General features: G+C 37.3%; 1 protein-coding gene across 2 annotated transcripts in view; it reads left to right on the forward strand.

Moving 5' to 3' along the window:
- Positions 1-19,752, forward strand: part of SCLT1 (sodium channel and clathrin linker 1) — a 255,924-nt gene that overhangs the window by 158,864 nt on the left and 77,308 nt on the right. For both annotated transcript variants that reach the window (XM_082838635.1, XM_082838634.1), the window contains exons 15-16: positions 10,559-10,633; positions 12,537-12,682. In XM_082838635.1, the coding sequence (XP_082694761.1) occupies positions 10,559-10,633; positions 12,537-12,682 (221 nt within the window). The remainder of the gene's footprint in view (positions 1-10,558; positions 10,634-12,536; positions 12,683-19,752) is intronic.

Consider the following 19,752-nt stretch of genomic DNA (forward strand, 5'->3'; position numbering starts at 1 on the left):
CAGAGAATCCTAAAGATTCTACCAGTAATCTACTAGAGCTAATCAATGAATTTGGTAAAGTAGCAGGATACAAAATTAATGCACAAAAATCTCTTGCATTCCTATACACTAACGATGAAAAATCTGAAAGAGAAATTAAGGAAACACTCCCATTTGCCATTGCAACAAAAAGAATAAACTACCTAGGAATAAACCTATCTAAGGAGACAAAAGACCTGTATGCGGAAAACTATAAGACACTGATGAAAAAAATTAAAGATAATAAAAACTGATGGAGTGATATACTATGTTTTTTTTTTTACATCTTTATTGGAGTATAATTGCTTTACAATGGTGTGTCAGTTTCTGCTTTATAACAAAGTGAATCAGTTATACATATACATACGTTCCCATATCTCTTTCCTCTTGCATCTCCCTCCCTCCCAACCTCCCTATCCCACCCCTCTAGATGGTCACAAAGCACCGAGCTGATCTCCCTGTGCTGTGCAGCTGCTTCCCACTAGCTATCTATTTTATGTTTGTAGTGTATATATGTCCATGCCACTCTCTCACTTTGTCACAGCTTACCCTTCCCTCTCCCCATATCCGTAAGTCCATTCTCTAGTAGGTCTGTGTCTTTATTCCCGTCTTACCGCTAGGTCCTTCATGAATTTTTTTTTCTTATCCCATACATATGTGTCAGCATACGGTATTTGTCTTTCTCTTTCTGACTTACTTCACTCTGTATGACAGACTGTAAGTCCATCCACCGCCTTATAAATAGTTCAATTTCGTTTCTTTTTATGGCTGAGTAATATTGCATTGTATGTATGTGCCACATCTTCTTTATCCATTCATCCAATAATGGACACTTAGGTTGTTTCCATCTCCGGGCTATTGTAAATAGAGCTGCAATGAACATTTTGGTACATGACTCTTTTTGAATTATGGTTTTCTCAGGGTATATGCCTAGTAGTGGGATTGCTGGGTCATATGGTAGTTCTATTTGCAGTTTTTTAAGGAACTTCCATACTGTTCTCCATAGTGGCTGTACCAATTCACATTCCCACCAGCAGTGAAAGAGTGTTCTCTTTTCTCCACACCCTCTCCAGCATTATTGTTTGTAGATTTTTTGATGATGGCCATTCTGACTGGTGTGAGATGATATCTCATTGTAGTTTTGATTTGCATTTCTCTAATGATTAATGATGTTGAGCATTCTTTCCAGTGTTTGTTGGCAGTCTGCATATCTTCTTTGGAGAAATGTCTATTTAGATCTCTGCCCATTTTTGGATTGGGTTGTTTGTTCTTTTGTTATTGAGCTGCATGAGCTGCTTGTAAATTTTGGAGATTAATCCTTTGTCAGATGCTTCATTTGCAAATATTTTCTCCCATTCTGAGGGTTGTCTTTTGGTCTTGTTTATGGTTTCCTTTGCTGTGTAAAAGCTTTGCAGTTTCATTAGGTCCCGTTTGTTTATTTTTATTTCCATTTCTCTAGGAGGTGAGTCAAAAAGGATCTTGCTGTGATTTATGTCATAGAGTGTTCTGCCTATGTTTTCCTCTAAGAGTTTGATAGTGTCTGGCCTTACATTTAGGTCTTTAATCCATTTTGAGCTTATTATTGTGTATGGTGTTAGGGAGTGATCTAATCTCATACTTCTAGGTGTACCTGTCCAGTTTTCCCAGCACCACTTATTGAAGAGGCTGTCCTTTCTCCACTGTACATTTCTGCCTCCTTTATCAAAGATAAGGTGACCATATATGCATGGATTTATCTCTGGGATTTCTATCCTGTTCCATTGATCTATATTTCTGTTTCTGTGCCATTATCATACTGTCTTGATTACTGTAGCTTTGTTGTATAATCTGAAGTCAGGGAGCCTGATTCCTCCAGCTCCATTTTTCGTTTTCAAGATTGTTTTGGCTATTTGCGGTCTTTTGTGTTTCCATACAAATTGTGAAATTTTTTGTTGTAGTTCTGTGAGAAATGCCATTGGTAGTTTGATAGGAATTGCATTCAATCTGTAGATTGCTTTGGGTAGTAGAGTCATTTTCACAGTGTTGATTCTTCCAATCCAGGAACATGGTATATCTCTCCATCTATTTGTGTCGTCCTTAATTTCTTTCATCAGTGTTATAATTTTCTGCATACAGCTCTTTTGTCTCCTTAGGTAGGTTTATTCGTAGATATTTTATTCTTTTTGTTGCAATGGTAAATGGGAGTGTTTTCTTGATTTCACTTTCAGATTTTTCATCATTAGTGTATAGGAATGCAAGAGATTTCTGTGCATTAGTTTTGTATCCTGCTACTTTACCAAATTCATTGATTAGCTCTAGTAGTTTTCTGGTAGCATTTTTAGGATTCTCTGTGTATAGTATCATGTCATCTGCAAACAGTGACAGCTTTGCTTTTTCTTTTCGGATTTGGATTCCTTTTATTTCCTTTTCTTCTCTGATGGCTGTGGAAAACTTCCAAAACTATGTTTTATAAGAGTGGTGAGAGTGGGCAACTTTGTCTTGTTCCTAATGTTAGTGGAAATGCTTTCAGATTTTCCACCATTGAGGACGATGTTGGCTGTGGATTTTTCATATATGGCCTTTATTGTGTTGAGGAAAGTTCCCTCTATGTCTACTTTCTGCAGGGTTTTTATCATAAATGGGTGTTGAATTTTGTCGAAAGCTTTCTCTGCATCTATTGAGATGACCATATGGTTTTTCTCTTCAATTTGTTAATATGGTGTATCACATTGATTGATTTGCATGTATTGAAGAATCCTTGCATTCCTGGAATAAACCCCACTTGATCATGGTGTATGATCCTTTTAATGTGCTGTTACATTCTGTTTGCTAGTATTTTGTTGAGGATTTTTGCATCTATGTTCATCAGTGATATTGGCCTGTAGTTTTCTTTCTTTGTGACATCCTTGTCTGGTTTTGGTATCAGGGTGATGGTGGCCTCGTGGAATGAGTTTGGGAGTGTTCCTCCCTCTGCTGTATTTTGGAACAGTTTGATAAGGATAGGCGTTAGCTCTTCTCTAAATGTTTGATAGAATTTGCCTGTGAAGCCGTGTGGTCCTGGGCTTTTGTTTGTTGCATGATTTTTAATCAGAGTTTCAATTTCAGTGCTTGTGATTGGTCTGTTCATATTTTCTCTTTCTTCCTGATTCAGTCTTGGCAGATTTTGCATTTTTAAGAATTTGTCCATTTCTTCCAGGTTGTCTATTTTACTGGTATACAGTTGCTTTTAGTAATCTCTCATGATCTTTTGTATTTCTGCAGTGTCAGTTGTTACTTCTCCTTTTACATTTCTAATTCTATTGATTTGAGTCTTCTCCCTTTTTTTCTTGATGAGTCTGGCTAATTGTTGATCAATTTTGTTTTTCTTCTCAGAGAACCAGCTTTTACTTTTATTGATATTTGGTATCATTTCCTTCATTTCTTTTTCATTTATTTTTGATCTGATCTTTATGATTTCTTTCCTTCTTCTAAATTTGGGGTTTTTTTGTTCTTCTTTCTCTAATTGCTTTAGGTTCAAGGTTAGGTTGTTTGTTCGAGATATTTCCTGTTTCTTAAGGTAGGATTGCATTGCTATAAACTTCCCTCTTAGAACTGCTTTTGCTGCATCCCATAGGTTTTGGGTCGTTGTGTCTCCATTGTCATTTGTTTCTAGGTATGTTTTGATTTCCTCTTTGATTTCCTCAGTGATCAATTCGTTATTAAGTAGTGTTTTGTTTTGCCTCCGTGTGTTTGTATTTTTTACAGGTCTTTTCCTGTAATTGATATCTAGTCTCATAGCATTGTGGTCAGAAAAGATACTTGATACACTTTCAATTTTCTTAAATTTACCAAGGCTTGATTTGTGACCCATGATATGATCTATCCTGGAGAAGGTTCCATGAGCACTTGAGAAAAATGTGCATTTTCTTGTTTGGGGGCAGAATATCCTATAAATATCAATTAAGTCCATCTTGTTTAATGTATTATTTAAAGCTTGTGTTTCCCTATTTATTTTCATTTTGGATGATCTGTCTATTGGTGAAAGTGAGGTGTTAAAGTCTGCTACTATGAATGTGTTACTGTCGATTTCCCCTTTTATGGCTGTTAGTATTTGCCTTATGTATTGAGGTGCTCCTATGTTGGGTGCATAAATATTTACAATTGTTATATCTTCTTCTTGGATCAATCCCTTGATCATTATGTAGTGTCCTTCTTTGTCTCTTGTAATAGTCTTTATTTTAAAGTCTATTTTGTCTGATATGAGAATTTTACTCCAGCTTTCTTTTGGTTTCCATTTGCATGGAATATCTTTTTCCATCCCCTCACTTTCAGTCTTTATGTGTCCCTAGGTCTGAAGTGTGTGTCTTGTAGACAGCATATATATAGGTCTTGTTTTTGTATCCATTCAGCCAGTCTGTGTCTTTTGGTGGGAGCATTTAATCCATTTACATTTAAGGTAATTATCGATATGTATTTTCCTATTCCCATGAGAAAATGGGAAGAAACAATTAAGAAAAATGGTGTTGGGTTTGTTATTATAGGTCTTTTCCTTTTCTTGTGTTTCTTGCCTAGGAAAGATCCTTTAGCATTTGTTGTAAAGGTGGTTTGGTGGTGCTGAACTCTCTCAGCTTCTGCTTCTCTGTAAAGGTTTTAATTTCTCCATCAAAACTGTATGAAATCCTTGCTGGGTAGAGTAATCTTGGTTGTAGGTTTTTCTCCTTCATCACTTTAAATATGTCCTGCCAGTCCCTTCTGGCTTGCAGAATTTCTGCTGAAAGATCAGCTGTTAACCTTATGGGGATTCCCTTGTGTGTTATTTGTTGTTTTTCCCTTGCTGCCTTTAATATGTTTTCTTTGTATTTAATTTTTGGTAGTTTGATTAGTATGTGTCTTGGCCTGTTTCTCCTTGGATTTATCCTATATGGGAATCTCTGTGCTTTTTGGACTTGATTAACTATTTCCTTTCCCATATTAGGGAAGTTTTCAACTGTAATCTCTTCAAATATTTTCTCAGTCCCTTTCTTTTTCTCTTCTTCTTCTGGAACCCCTATAATTCGAATGTTCGTGCATTTAATGTTGTCCCAGAGGTCTGTGAGACTGTCCTCAGTTCTTTTCATTCTTTTTTCTTTATTCTGCTCTTCAGTAGTTAATTCCACTATTTTAGCTTCCACTTATCCATTCTTCTGCCTCAGTTATTCTGCTATTGATCCCTTCTAGAGTATGTTTAATTTCAATTATTGTGTTGTTCATCATTGCTTGTTTCCTCTTTAGTTCTTCTTGGTCCTTGTTAAATGTTTCTTGCATTTTCTCTATTCTATTTCCAAGATTTTGGATCGTCTTTACTGTCATTATTCTGAGTTCTTTTTCAGGTAGACTGCCTTTTTCCTCATTTGTTAGGTCTGGTGGGTTTTAACTTGCTCCTTCATCTGCTGTGTGCTTTTGTGTCTTCTCATTTTTCTTAACTTACTGCGTTTGGGGACTCCTTTTTGCAGGCTGCAGGTTCGTAGTTCCCGTATTTTTTGATGTCTGTCCCCAGTGGGTAAGGTTGGTTCAGTGGGTTGTGTAGGCTTGCTGGTGGAGGGGACTAGTGCCTGTGTTCTGGTGGATGAGGTTGGATCTTGTCTTTCTGGTGGGCAGGTCCACGTCTGGTGGTGTGTTTTGTGGTGTCTGTGGCCTTATTATGATTTTAGACAGCCTCTCTGCTAATGGGTGGGGTTGTGTTCCTGTCTTGCTAGTTGTTTGGCATAGGGTGTCCAGCAGTGTAGCTTGCTGGTCGTTGAGTGAAGCTGGGTGTTGGTGTTGAGATGGAGATCTCTGGGAGATTTTTGCTGTTTGATATTATGTGGAGCTTGGAGGTCTCTTGTGGACAAGTGTCCTGAAATTGGCTCTCCCACCTCAGAGGCACAGCACTGACTCCTGGCTGCAGCACGAAGAGCCTTTCATCCACACGGCTCAGAATAAAAGGGAGAACAAGTAGAAAGAAAGAAAGGGAGGTAGGGAGGGAGGAAGGAAGAAAGAAAGAAAGAAGATAAAAGAAAATAAAATAAAGAAAGGTAAAATTTTTAAAAAAACGAAAAAAAGCAAAGAAAAATGGGCAGATAGAACCGTAGGGCAAATGGTGAAAGCAAAGCTATACAGACGAAATCTCACACAGCAGCATACACATACACACCCAGAAAAAGAGGAAAAGAGGAAAAAAATAAATCTTGCTCTCAACGTCCACCTCCTCAATTTGGGATGATTCGTTGTCTATTCAGGTATTTCACAGATGCAGGGTACATCAAGTTGATTGTGGAGATTTAATCTGCTGCTTCTGAGGCTGCTGGGAGAGATTTCCCTTTCTCTCCTTTGTTCACACGGCTCCCGGTGTTCCACGTTGGATTTGTCCCTGCCTCTGCGTGTAGGTTGCCGGAGGGCATCAGTTCTTCGCTCAGACAGGACAGGGTTAAAGGAGCCGTTGATTCGGGGGCCCTCGCTCACTCAGGCTGGGGGCAGGGAGGGGTACGGAGTGCGGGGCGAGCCTGCGGCGGCAGAGGCCAGCGTGACGTTGCACCAGCCTGAGGCGCACCGTGTGTACTCTCGGGGAAGTGGTCCCTGGATCATGGAACCCTGGCAGTGGCAGGCTGCACAGGCTCCCCGGAAGGGGGTTTGGAGAGTGACCTGTGCTCGCACACAGGGTTCTTGGTGGTGGCAGCAGCAGCCTTAGCGTCTAATGCCCCTCTCTGGTGTCCGTGCTGGTAGTCGCGGCTCGCGCCCGTTTCTGGAGCTCCTTTAAGCAGCGCTCTTAATCCCCTCTACTCGCGCACCAGGAAACAAAGAGGGAAGAAAAAGTCCCTTGCCTCTTCAGCAGGTCCAGACTTTTCCCCGGACTCCCTCCCGGCTAGCCATGGTGCACTAACCCCTTCAGGCTGTGTTCACGCCGCCAGTCCTCTCCCTGTGCTCCGACCAAAGCCCGAGCCTCAGCTCTCTGCCCCGCCTGCCCCAGTGGGTGAGCAGACAAGCCTCTCGGGCTGGTGAGTGCTGGTCGGCACCGATCCTCTGCAGGAATCTCCCCGCTTTGCCCTCTGCACCCCTGTTGCTGTGCTCTCCTCCATGGTTCCAAAGGTTTCCCCCTCTGCCACCTGCAGTCTCCGCCCTGGAAGGGGCTTCCTAGTGTATGGAAATCTTTCCTCCTTCACAGCTCCCTCCCACTGGTGCAGGTACCGTCCCTATTCTTTTGTCTCAGTTTATTCTTTTTTCTTTTGCCCTACCCAGGTACGTGGGGAGTTTCTTGCCTTTTTGGAGGTCTGAGGTCTTCTTCCAGCATTCAGTAGGTGTTCTGTAGGAGTTGTTCCATGTGTAGATATATTTCTGATGCATCTTGATGAAGAACGCTGCGACGTGATGATCCAACTTTAGTATTCTTAATCTTTAGTGTACTTCTCTGCAAGGACTGCAAGCCTTGATGACTCACTGGTTACAAGAAAAAGCCAGACATTGAAAACCAATGCAATCGTGTTGCATTTGAATATTAATGTTTTCAAACACAGACTACTGAATATATGTTTTCTGACTATAGGTTGTTCACTGGATAAACACCTCTGTGGCATGCTATTCAAGCCACCTTGGGTGTCAGGAAAGGAGCCTTCCGCTGCTCCTGCCAGATGTACTGTGGTCATATTCTGAGGCCTCTGGGTATGGTTCTGGGTAGGGATGACAGTGCCAGATGTTGACAGAGGCTCACGTCCTTGCGAAAGATCTGCTAGTGTTGGAGGGTCTTTGGCAGAGGCAAGGGATGGCTGTGGCTCACCGTGTGGACAAGGACACTGGCAGCAGAAGTTCTGGGAAGTACTCCTTGGCGTGAGCCCTCCCAGAGTCTCGATATACCATGTTCTTGGACTAGAAGAATCAACATTGTGAAAATGACTCTACTACCGCAAGCAATCTACAGATTGAATGCAATCCCTGTCAAACTACCAATGGCATTTTTCACAGAACTAGAACAAAAAGTTTCACAATGTGTATGGAAATAGAAAAGACCCCGAATAGCCAAAGCAATCTTGAGAAAGGAAAACAGAGCTGGAGGACGTAGGCTTCCTGACTTCAGACTATAGTACAAAGCTACAGTAATGAAGACAGTATGGTACTGGCACAAAAACAGAAGTATAGATCAATGGAACAGGATAGAATGCCCAGAGATAAACCCATGTACATATGATCACCTTATCTTTGATAAAGATAATATACAGTGGAGAAGACAACCTCTTCAATAAGTGGTGCTGGGAAAACTGGACAGCTACATGTAAAAGAATGAAGCTACAACACTCCCTAACACCATACACAAAAATAAACTCAAAATGGATTAAAGACCTAAATGTTAGGACAGACACTGTAAAACTCTTAGAGGAAAATATAGACAGAACACTCTATGACATAGATCACAGCAAGATCCTTTTTGACCCACCTCCTAGAGGAATGGAAATAAAAGCAAAAATAAACAAATGGGACCTAATGAAACTTCAAAGCTTTTGCACAGCAAAGGAAACCATAAACAAGACGAAAAGACAACCCTGAGAATGAGAGAAAATATTTGCCAATGAAGCAGCTGACGAATGATTAATCTCCAAAATATACAAGCAGCTCATCACCTCAATAGCAAAAAACAACCCAATCCAAAAATGGGCAGAAGACCTAAATAGACATTTCTCCAAAGAAGATGTACAGCTTGCCAACAAGTACATAAAAGGATGCTCAACATCACTCATCATTAGAGAAATGCAAATCAAAACTACAATGAGGTGTCACCTCAGAGCAGTCAGAATGGCCATCATCAAAAAATCTAGAAACAATGAACGCTGGAGAGGGTGTGGAGAAAGGGGAACACTCTTGCACTGTTGGTGGGCATGTAAATTGATACAGCCACTATGGATAACTGTATGGAGGTTCCTTAAAAAACTACAAATAGAACTACCATATGACCCAGCAATCCTACTACTGTGCACTTACCCTGAGGAAACCATAATTCAAAAAGAGTCATGTAGCACAATATTCATTGCAGCACTATTTACAATAGCCAGGACATGGAAGCAACCTAAGTGTCCATTGACAGATGAATGGATAATGAAGATGTGGCACATATATACAATGGAATGTTACTCAGCCATAAAAAGAAACAAAATTGAGTTATTTGTAGTGAGGTGAATGAACGTAGAGACTGTCATACAGAGTGAAGTATGTCAGAAAGAGAAAAATTAATACCGTATGCTAACTCATATATATGGAATCTAAAAAATAAAAGAAACATGGTTCTGAAGAACCTAGGGTCAGGACAGGTATAAAGATGCAGCCTTAGAGAATGGACTTGAGGACACGGGGAGGGGGAAGGGTAAGCTGGGATGAAGTGAGAGAGTGGCATGGACATATATACACCACCAAATGTAAAATAGATAGCTAGTGGGAAGCAGCCGCATAGCACAGGGAGATCACCTTGGTGCTCTGTGTTCACCTAGAGGGGTGGAATAGGGAGAGTGGGAGGGAAACGCAAGAGGGAGGGGATATGGGGATATATGTATATGTATAGCTGATTCACCTTGTTATACAGCAGAAACTAACACACCACTGTAAAGCAGTTACACTCCAATAAAGATGTTAAAAAAAATAAAGTTATATATCTTATACACTAACAGTTCTATCTTAATAAAAGATAAATTTAGATTAATAATCTTATTTACAACATAGGTTTAAAGATCTTCATTATAATCAGAGTTCATTAATTTGGGATCATAATTTAGAAGCTTATTTTGAACTTGAAAAACATGTTGTTATATAGTATTTCTGTAAAATAAAGTTATGATAAAGATAATTGAATATTAGCACTGTACTGTCAGCAGAGCAGGTTCATCCACCGCATAATAGTAGAAAATAACCACACCCATTCTCAAAAATAAATAGAGAAAAACAAATAGCTGTGAAGAGCCAGTCGTTATAATGATTGTTCTTAGTTTTAGTTTCATTTGCAAAATTTTAAATTTATTGAATATTGATATGCTTGTTTGATTTTTACTGATTAAAACCTTTCGAGTCAGAAATGTTTTATGTTCATGTTAATGAAACATTTTTACTGTGTCTACTGGCTGCTTATAAGTTTTGCAAAAGAAAATTAACTGTTCTAGAATTTCTATACCCATGCATCTTTTAGGCCATAGGTTATCCTATGGTGTTGTGTCACTGTCTAGTTCTATGTTACCTTTTAAAATATGTGGTAAGAGTATATGAAAAGGAAAACTGTAATATGAGAAAGGGGTCTCATTTATTTTTTTCTCCCCAGAATCCCTCAGCCTCTGTTTTCCATCTAGTATGTTTACTTAGAACTTCTTGGCGTTCTATGCCAGAGGTGATCTCTGAAATCCTGAGATAGGTAGTTCTTTAAAGATTTGAGTTTTTCGTTTTTGTTTTTTTCCCCTAATAATCAATATGGTCCTGCTATACAAATAGGGTAAGTGTGGTATTCTTATTATGAACATATCATCTTCCTTTCTGTTTTTCCCCATTTTTCTTAAGGTTTTACAAATATATTTATTTACAACATGATTTGAATTTATAGGAGTGTGCTGAAAAACAAGGCCAAATTGAACGAGGCATTAGGGAGAAAAAAGCAGTGGAAGAAGAACTAGAAAAGGTAAAGAGAAAAAGGAAAAAATAACTACCTAAAACCCAACTGCAAGTATTCAGCATTACTGTCTGCTTTCATCATACTATCTACTAGCAACCCCTATATTATAAGTATTCTCCTGGTGAGTGCTTTTATTTGCTTGGAATATTTTCAGAATCTGCATTTAAGTACTGGTATTGCCTGTATACATTTCTTAACAAGAGTGGCCACATTATTTGAACTTTTTACTTAAAGGTATAAATTTTACAAAGTAACTATATTCCTTGCTTAGACCTCATCCCAATATTAAATTTTATTTTGTCTTCTTTTTAAATTTTCTGCCAACTCTTATTGGGTGTAGGCCATCTATAAATATAAAAAGTATATATAACCAAAAAAATTATAAAATGCTATGATTTTTACCTTTTTAAAAACACAGAGTTTTAATCACAGTTAGGAAAGAATATTTACCCCAGTGACATTTGAGAACGAATATTGCAAGAAGTCTATAGTTTGAAATTTACTTCTTACTTAGATAACTCTTTTTATTTAGCAGTAAATATCCCACTCTTTTAAAATACCTTGGGGAGAAAAAGAGCTAAATTTGATTCAGCAAATCAAATTGTGTTTTAGGTGCTGCATTAGGAACTTTCATAGAGAGGTTAAGTAATTTACCCAATGTTAAAAAAATAGTAAATGGTAGAGTCAGAGTTTGATTCTCAAAGAAGAGCTGTGTGTTATAAAAAACATGTGTTATATCTGTATTATTGATATAAAAGATTATGACAACATCAGATAATAAAAGAGTAATCTACAAAGGAGAATATAGTATATAATCCCATTTGTGGGGGAAGAAAAAAAGAAATACACATATTATGTTCAGGGTAGGCCATTCATGGTCACCACTCCTACAAGGCTGATCCCTTCTGAGTTTCCCTCTGTTATGGAATAGGGCTAGGTCCCATTTAGATTGGACCTGCCATCAGGGTTTGGGATGAATTTTTTAATATCACATGGCATAGGTTAAGGAATAGGCTTTATTGGGGAAATGTAAGAGCTACAAGACTAAAGGCCAACAGGTAAAGAGAAGTCACAGCTTTCTCTTCTCCCACTGTTCCACAGACAAGTATGCTATAGTCAAAATACTGCTGGTCCTGCAGTATAGGTCTGTATTTTAGTAGCAGGACATTGACATTTTGATACTCTGTCTTTTTGTAGAGCAGGAGTGACAAAGCAGTCTTGTCAGTGGGAGAAAACACAGGTTACTTGGCCAAGCATTCTGGATTGGAGGGTACCTGTGTGTAGGGTGTGTCTGAAAATGTGAACTGCCTAGCACCTGGAGACCTTGCAGTTCATGGGATGCTACAGCCTCTCTGTCATAGGTGGAAGCCCAGTCTCACAGGAAGCAGAGCTTGAATACAACCACTTCTGCTAGGGAAGGGGAAACCCCCATTTCAGCTAGATCGTTGTCTGGTTAACCTAGAGATTCTGGACTCACTTTCAGATAGTTCTACTCATCGCACCACAGTATGTGTCTGTACTTTTGAATATTGCAATACAGAATTGTCTTAAAAGTGGTCATCAAAGAATCAAAGCAGTTGTCTTCAAGTGGTAACATTTAGAGTATTTTTTTTAATTTCAGCTATTTTATATTTCTTTCTAGCATTTATTAAAACTATTTGAATAGTATAATGAGCCTGAATAATTTCAAAAAATAAGCAATTACTTTATATGTCAGTTTTCAGCATTTTATTTTGTAAATGTGAAACAACCAAAATTAATTATTGATATATTCTAATGTTATAATGGGACAGATGAACACATGATCATGAGTTTTTATTTCTCATCATTTATTTCAGTTTCTAAACTGTATAATTTCTTAAGATAATTTCCTTGTGCAAAGTAATATACATATAAGCCTCTTCTGCAGATTTACCTTGAAGGCAGAATAAATGAAAATGATTACAGAAAACTAGAAGAAATGCACCAAAGATGCCTGGTTGCAGAACGTTCAAAAGATGATCTTCAGCTAAGACTTAAGACAGCAGAAAATAAAATCAAACAACTTGAAATAAAGTAAGTTATTCTTTTGGATTTTCAGAATTCATACAATTTTTGAGATTTTTTAGTTTTTATGGACTCATAATTATATCTTATGTTGAAAAAAGACTTTTTAGCACCAAATAGAATTTCTTTTCAAGATTATTTTTGAAAACTAATTTCTTCAGGAAGAAAAGATACAGTACTGTACCATTTTATTTTAAGTTTCTTGTTTCTGGCAGTTAAATAGGATGTTCATAAGATCATTTTTTTCATACTAACTATGCAGCTATTACAGTAGCTTGCTTATAATTATTGCTTTTATACTCAGTTTAGAGGTATTGAATATTCAGTAATAATCCATCATTTGTATTTATTACATTGTCTATTAAAATGATAAATTTATAATCTGGCCTATCCATTCTGAATATTTCTCTACCTTTTCCCCCCAGAGTATTACTTATTATAGTAAAACTTACTTAAGTTGAATGAAGTTTTGATCTCTGTTACAGAATGTGTTTCATAGTTATTTTAAAAGAGGAATGATATCAGCAGTATGGCAGAATAGGAGGTCCCCAGCCCATGTCTCTCCACAGAAACAAATATTTGGCAGGCATCCATAGATAAAAAATGCCTTTGTGGGAGCACTGGAATCCAGGTAGGAGGTTGCAGAGCCTTAGTGGAGCCCAAAAATGAGGAGGCAGGCCTGCACACCAGTGGCAGGCCCTCCAACTGTGGTCCCATCTATGAACCCAAAGCAGCCCCATCTTCCTGTGGATTTGGCTCCAGCCCTCCTTGCCCAGTCCCGCACCTAGCCCCTTCCCAAGGAACCCTTATAGGTACTCTCAGTAATAGGCCTGCCAACCTCAGACCTGGCTGTGGCCGCCAAAGCATTCCCATTACCCAGCTCCAGTTCCACTCTCCTGCAGCCTGAACATAATCCTGCCCATCCGGGAACCAGCCCAGTAACCTCACGGGAGCACTAATGGACCCATTGGAAGCCACACCTGACTGTGCCCCTGGTAACAAGTCTGCCAGTGACGGACCAGACTGCACACCCAACAAAAGCCACAAGACATGGATCCAGCCCTGTTCTACCACAGTTTGAGGCAGTCTTACATGGCCAGGGATTCACCCAAGGGACCCAGCAGAAGCCACTCTTGTAGATGCCCCCATTACAGGCCTCAGACCTGACTATGATCCCTGAAACAGTCTGTGACCCAGCTCTAGTCCCACCCTACCACAGTCCAGAAGCAGTTCTGCCTGCCCATAGGCCAGCCCAGTGAACATGACAGGAGCACCTTAGAATCCTAACAGACACAACACCTGACTGCACCCCTGGTTACAGGTCTGCCAACCATGGACCTGGCAACAACCACATGACATGGTTTCAGTCCTGCTTAGCTGTGATCCCAGAGGCAGTCCCATCAGTTCTGAGACAAGACAGGAGAAGGTCTTTAGCTGCCAAAACCAGTCTAAAGACTGGAAGAGGAGTCTGCTCCTTCACATGCACAGATAGCAACAAAGAATCAAGCAAACATGACACCACCAAAGAAAACTAATAAGGCTCTAGCAATCAATGCAAAACAAATGGAGATCCATGAACTTCTAGACAAAAAATTAAAAATAATTGTCTTGAGCTTAATGAACACAGATGGTCAACTACATGAAATCAGGAGAACAATACATTAACAAAATTAGACGTTTAACAAAGAAATTGAAACCATAAAAGAACCAATCAGAAATCCTAGAGCTGAAGAATACAGTGATTGAACTGAAAAATTCAACAGAGAGCTTTATCAGCAGACTTGGTCATGCAGAAGAAAAATCGGCAAACTCAAAGACTGGTCATTTGAAATCATGCAGTGAGAAGAAAAGAATGAAAAAAGAGTGAAGATAACCTACATGATTTATGGGACATCTTGAAGCGAATCAGTATCCACATTATGAAAATCCTGGAAGGAGCAAAGAATGAGAAAGGGGTAGAAAGTTTATTTAAAGAAATAATAACAGAAAACTTCCCAGATCTGGGGAGAGTAATGAATATCCAGATCCATGATGACCAAAGAACAACAAATAGAGTGAACATCAAGAGCTTCATTTGACACATTATAATCAAAATGTCAAAAGTCAAAGAAAAAAGAATTTGAAAACAGGAAGAGAAAAGGGACTTATCACATACAAGGGACTCCCTCAACCCCTGCATAAAACTATCAATGGATTTCTCAGAAGAAATCTTGCAGGCCAAGAGAGAGTGGAATAATATATTCAAAGTGCTGAAAGAAAAAACTAGGAACCAAGAATACTATACTCAGCAAAGCTCTCCATCAGAAACAAAGTAGAGATAAAAACTTTCCCAGAAAAAAAGAGATCAAAAGGAAGTTCATCACACTAGACTTACTGTACAAGAAATAATAAAGAGAGTTTTTCAAGTTGAAATGAAAGGACACTAATTAGCAACGTAAAAACAAAGTATAAACCTTTAGTCGTAAAGATAAGTATATAGTCAAATTCAGAATACTCTAACACTGTAATGGTGGTACATAATCACTTTTAACTCTGGTATAGAAGTTAAAAGATAAATTTTTTGAATAACAGTAGGTACAATAATGTGTCAATGGATATACAGTATAAAAAGATGTAAATTATACATCAGTAACATAAAATGTGAGAGAGCAGAGAAGTAAAATTGTAGAGATTGTTATGTGATTGAAGTTAAGTTGTTACCAGGTTAAAATAGACTAACTCTAAAATGTTTCATGTAAGCCTCATGCCAATCACAAAGAAAAAATGTGTAATAGGTACACAAACGATAAGAGAATGAAAGCATAGTACAAAAATCAACAAGAAGACAACAAAATAGTAATAAAGGAACCAAGGAACTACAAAACAGAAACCAATTAACAATATGGCAATAGTTATGTCCTTACCTATTAATAATGACTTTTAATGTAAGTGGATTAAATTCTCCAATCAAAATACATAGAGAGGCTCAATGGATTAAAAATCAAGTTCCAGCTATACACTGCCTACCAGGGACTGATTTTAAATATGAGGAAACACATAGACTAACAGTTACAGGATGGCAAAAGATAGTCCATGCAAATGGGTACCCAAAAGATAGCAGGGTGTCTTATATCAGACAAAGTACACTTTAAGTAAAAAACTGTCACAAGACCAAAGATGGTCATTTTATAATGATAAAAGGGTTAATTTGTCAAGAGAAAATAGCAATCATAACACTATATGCACTCAACATCGGAGCACCTAAGTATAATAAAGCAAATATTAACAACTGAAGGGAGAAATAGAGAGCAAACAATGATACTAAGGAACTTTAATACCTCACTTTCAACAATAGGTAGATCATCCAGACAGAAAATCAATAAGAAAACAGCACATTTGAGCAATGCTAAAGAACAAATAGACCTAACAACATTCTATACAACAGCAACACAGTACACATTCTTCTCAAGCATGCACAGAACATTCTCCAGAATAGATCATATGATAGGCCACAACGTAAGTCTTAGCAAATTTAAGAAGATTGAAATTATGTCAAGTATCTTTTCCAGTCACAATGGTATGAAACTGAAATGCAGTAACAGGAGAAAAATTGAAATATTAACAAATAGGTGGAAATTAAATATCACACCAGTGGGTCAAAGAAGAAATCAAACAGGAAATCAATAAATATCTTGAGACAAACAAAAATAGAAACAAAATATACCAAACTTATGGGATGCAGCAAAACCAGTTCTTAAAGGAAAGTTTACAGTGATAAATGCCCTACATTAAGAAAAGAAAGATCTCAAATAAACAACCCAACTTTACACCTTAAGGACCTAGAAAAAGAAGAAAAAACTAAGCCCAAATTTAGGAGAAGGAAGGAAATGACAAAGATTAGAGCAGAAATAGAGAATTTTTTTTTAAAATAGAAAAGATCAACCAAACTAAGACTCGGTGTTTTAAAAAGATAAACAAAATTGACAACCTTGTAACTAGACTAAGAAAAAAAGAGAGAAAATTCAATAAATAAAAATCAGAAATAAAAGAGGACACATTACCACTGATGCCACACAAATATAAAGGACCATAGGAGACTACTATGAACAATGATATGCCAACAAGTAGGACAACCATGAAGAAATGGATAAATTACTAGAAACATACAACCATACGAGAAATAGAAAATCTGAACAGACCAGTTACTCTTAAGGAGACTGAATCAGTAATCAAAAACCTCCTTGGATTTTTGAAACATTCAGAACCAGATGGCTTCACTGATGAATTCTACCAAACATTTAAAGAAGATTTAATGCTGCCAGTCCTTCTTAAACTCTTTCATAAAATTGAAAAAGAGAGAACATTTCCAAACTCATTTTACGAAGCCAACATTACTCTGATACCAAAGCAAGACAAAGATACTATAAGAAAATAAAATTACAGGCTAATATCCCTGATGAACATAAATGCAAAAATCCTAAAAAGAAAAATTCAAGAGTGTATTAAAAGGATCATAGTAGGATTAAAACGTAGGATGCAAGGATGCTTTTGACATACACAGATCAATAAATGTGATACAACACCACATTAAAGAATAAGGGATAAAATTCGTATGATCATTTCAATAGATACAGAAAAAGCATTTCACAAAATATAATTCGTAATAAAAACTCTCAACAAATTAGATGTAGAAGAAATGTTCCTCAACATAGTAAAGGCCCTATATAACAAGCCCACAACTAATGTCATACCCAGTGGTAAAAAGCTGAAAGGTTTTTTTTAAAGATTGTGAAAAAGACAGGAGTGCCCACTCTTGCCACTTCTATTCAATATAGTACCGTATGTCTTAGAGAAATTAGACAAGAAGAAAATACAAAATGTATCTAAATTGGAAGAGAAGTAACATGACATGATCCCATATATTGAAAACTGGAGACTCAACCACAAAGCCATTAGAACAAATACATGAATTTACTAACAACAAACTATATGAAAAAGAAATTAACAATTCCATTTACAATACCACCAAAAAGAATAAAATGCTTAGAATGAATTTATAACCAAGGAAGTGAAAAACCTGTACACTGGAATCTAAAAAACATTGAGGAAGTAAGTTGACAAAGTCACAAATAAATATAAAGATGTGTTTATAAATTGAACGAAGCAATAATGTTAAAATGTCCATACTACACAAAGCCATCTATAGATTCAATAAAATCCCTATCAGATTTTCAATGGTGTTTTCACAGAAATAGAAAAAAGTCCTAAAATTCATAATGAACTTCAAAAGACTCTGAATAGCCAAAGCAGTCTGGAGCAAGAACAAAAAACTGGATGCATCACACTTCCTAATTTCAAAATATATTACAAAGCTTTAGTAATCAAAACAGTACAATACTGGCATAAAACAGATGTATAGATTATGGCACAGAGTAGAGAGTGCAGAAATAAATACACGCATTTGTAGTCAATAGATCTTTGACAGGGGTGCCAAGAACACACATGGAGAAAGGATAGTCTGTTCAATAAATGGTGCTGGGAAAACTGGATATCCACATGAAGAAGAAAAATTGGACCCTTATGTCACACCATGTACAAAAATAAGGTTATAATGGATTAAAGGCTTAAATGTATGTTCTGAAGCTATAAAATTACCAGAAGAAAACATAGGGAAAAAGCTTCTTGACGTTGGTCTTGGCAGTGGTTTTTTTGAATATGACCCCACAAGTACAGGTAACAAAAGCAAAAATAGACCAGTGGAATTACATCAAACTAAGAACTTTCTGCATAGCAAAGAAAACAGTCAACAGAGTGAAGAGACAACCTATGACATAGGAAAAATGTTTGCCAATAATACATCTGATATGGAGTTAATATCCAAAATATGTAAGAAACTTAAGAGCAAAAAAAAAAAAAGAAAAAAACACATAAATTAGGCAAAAGACCTGAACAGATTTTTCCCAGAAGAAGACTTAGACAGCCAATAGCTATATCAAAAGGTACTCATCATCACTTATTATCAGGGAAATGCAAATCAAACCCACAGTGAGGTATTACCTCACACCTGTTAGGATGGCCTTTGTCAAAAAGACAAAAGATAACAAGTGTTGGCAAGAATGTGGAGAAGGGAGAACCCTTCTACGCTGTTGGTGAAAATGTAAATTAGTACAGCCACTATGGAAAACAGTATGGAGGTGCCTCAAAACATTAAAAATAGAACTACCATATAAGCCAACAATCCTATTTCTGGGTATAGATCCAAAGGCAACAAAATCATTGTTTCAAAGAGATATCCGCACTCCCATGTTCATTGCAGTCAGTATTATTGACAATAACCAAGATATGGAAACAACCTAAGTGTCTGTTGACAGAAGAATGGATAAAGGAAAGGTGGTGTGTGTGTGTGTATGTGTACATATGGGGATGGATATATATATATTTTTTTCCTCTAAGAATCTCCTTTCTCTATTTTTTTCTTATAAATAATTTGTTGGAAAACTGGGTTGTTAGCATTGTAGAGTTTCCTCTACCTATATGCATACATGTGGTGTCATTTACCTTATTTCCTGCCCCATGCAGTTCCTAAAAACTAATAACTAAATCAAGAGGCTTGATCTGATTCAGCTTTCACTTTTTTTGTAAGAATTCTTGATAAATGGTAATATTTTGGACTCCTGTTTGGAAGCACATAATGTGTCGTTGTTTATGATCTCAGCATCTCTCTGACTTGAGCATTTTTTGAGGATCATTGCCTAGATCCATCATTTCATTAGGAATAAGCCAAGGTTGAGATAGGAAAGAAGGGGCTACAAGTATTATGGGGGTAAAGGACCTTCTATATTCCCTGTGACACCTATTGACCAGGGAATGTTCACAGTATTTGATTATCTGGGATTGAAAAGATGGAAATTTAAAAGATAGGAATAAAAATTAGCAGTATATTGAAACAAGATACATGTCTGGGGGTTGTGTCACTCAATAATCCATTGTTGAGAAAGTTCAAGAAATATAACCTATTTAACCTGTGATAAAACAAGAAGTTTATACAACTAGAAGTTTATAAAAACCCTTTCTAAGACATGTAACAGGAAAATATGAAT

This window comes from Leucopleurus acutus (genome assembly GCF_964270905.1).
Source record: "Leucopleurus acutus genome assembly, chromosome: 4".
In the NCBI taxonomy this organism is placed as follows: domain Eukaryota; kingdom Metazoa; phylum Chordata; class Mammalia; order Artiodactyla; family Delphinidae; genus Leucopleurus; species Leucopleurus acutus.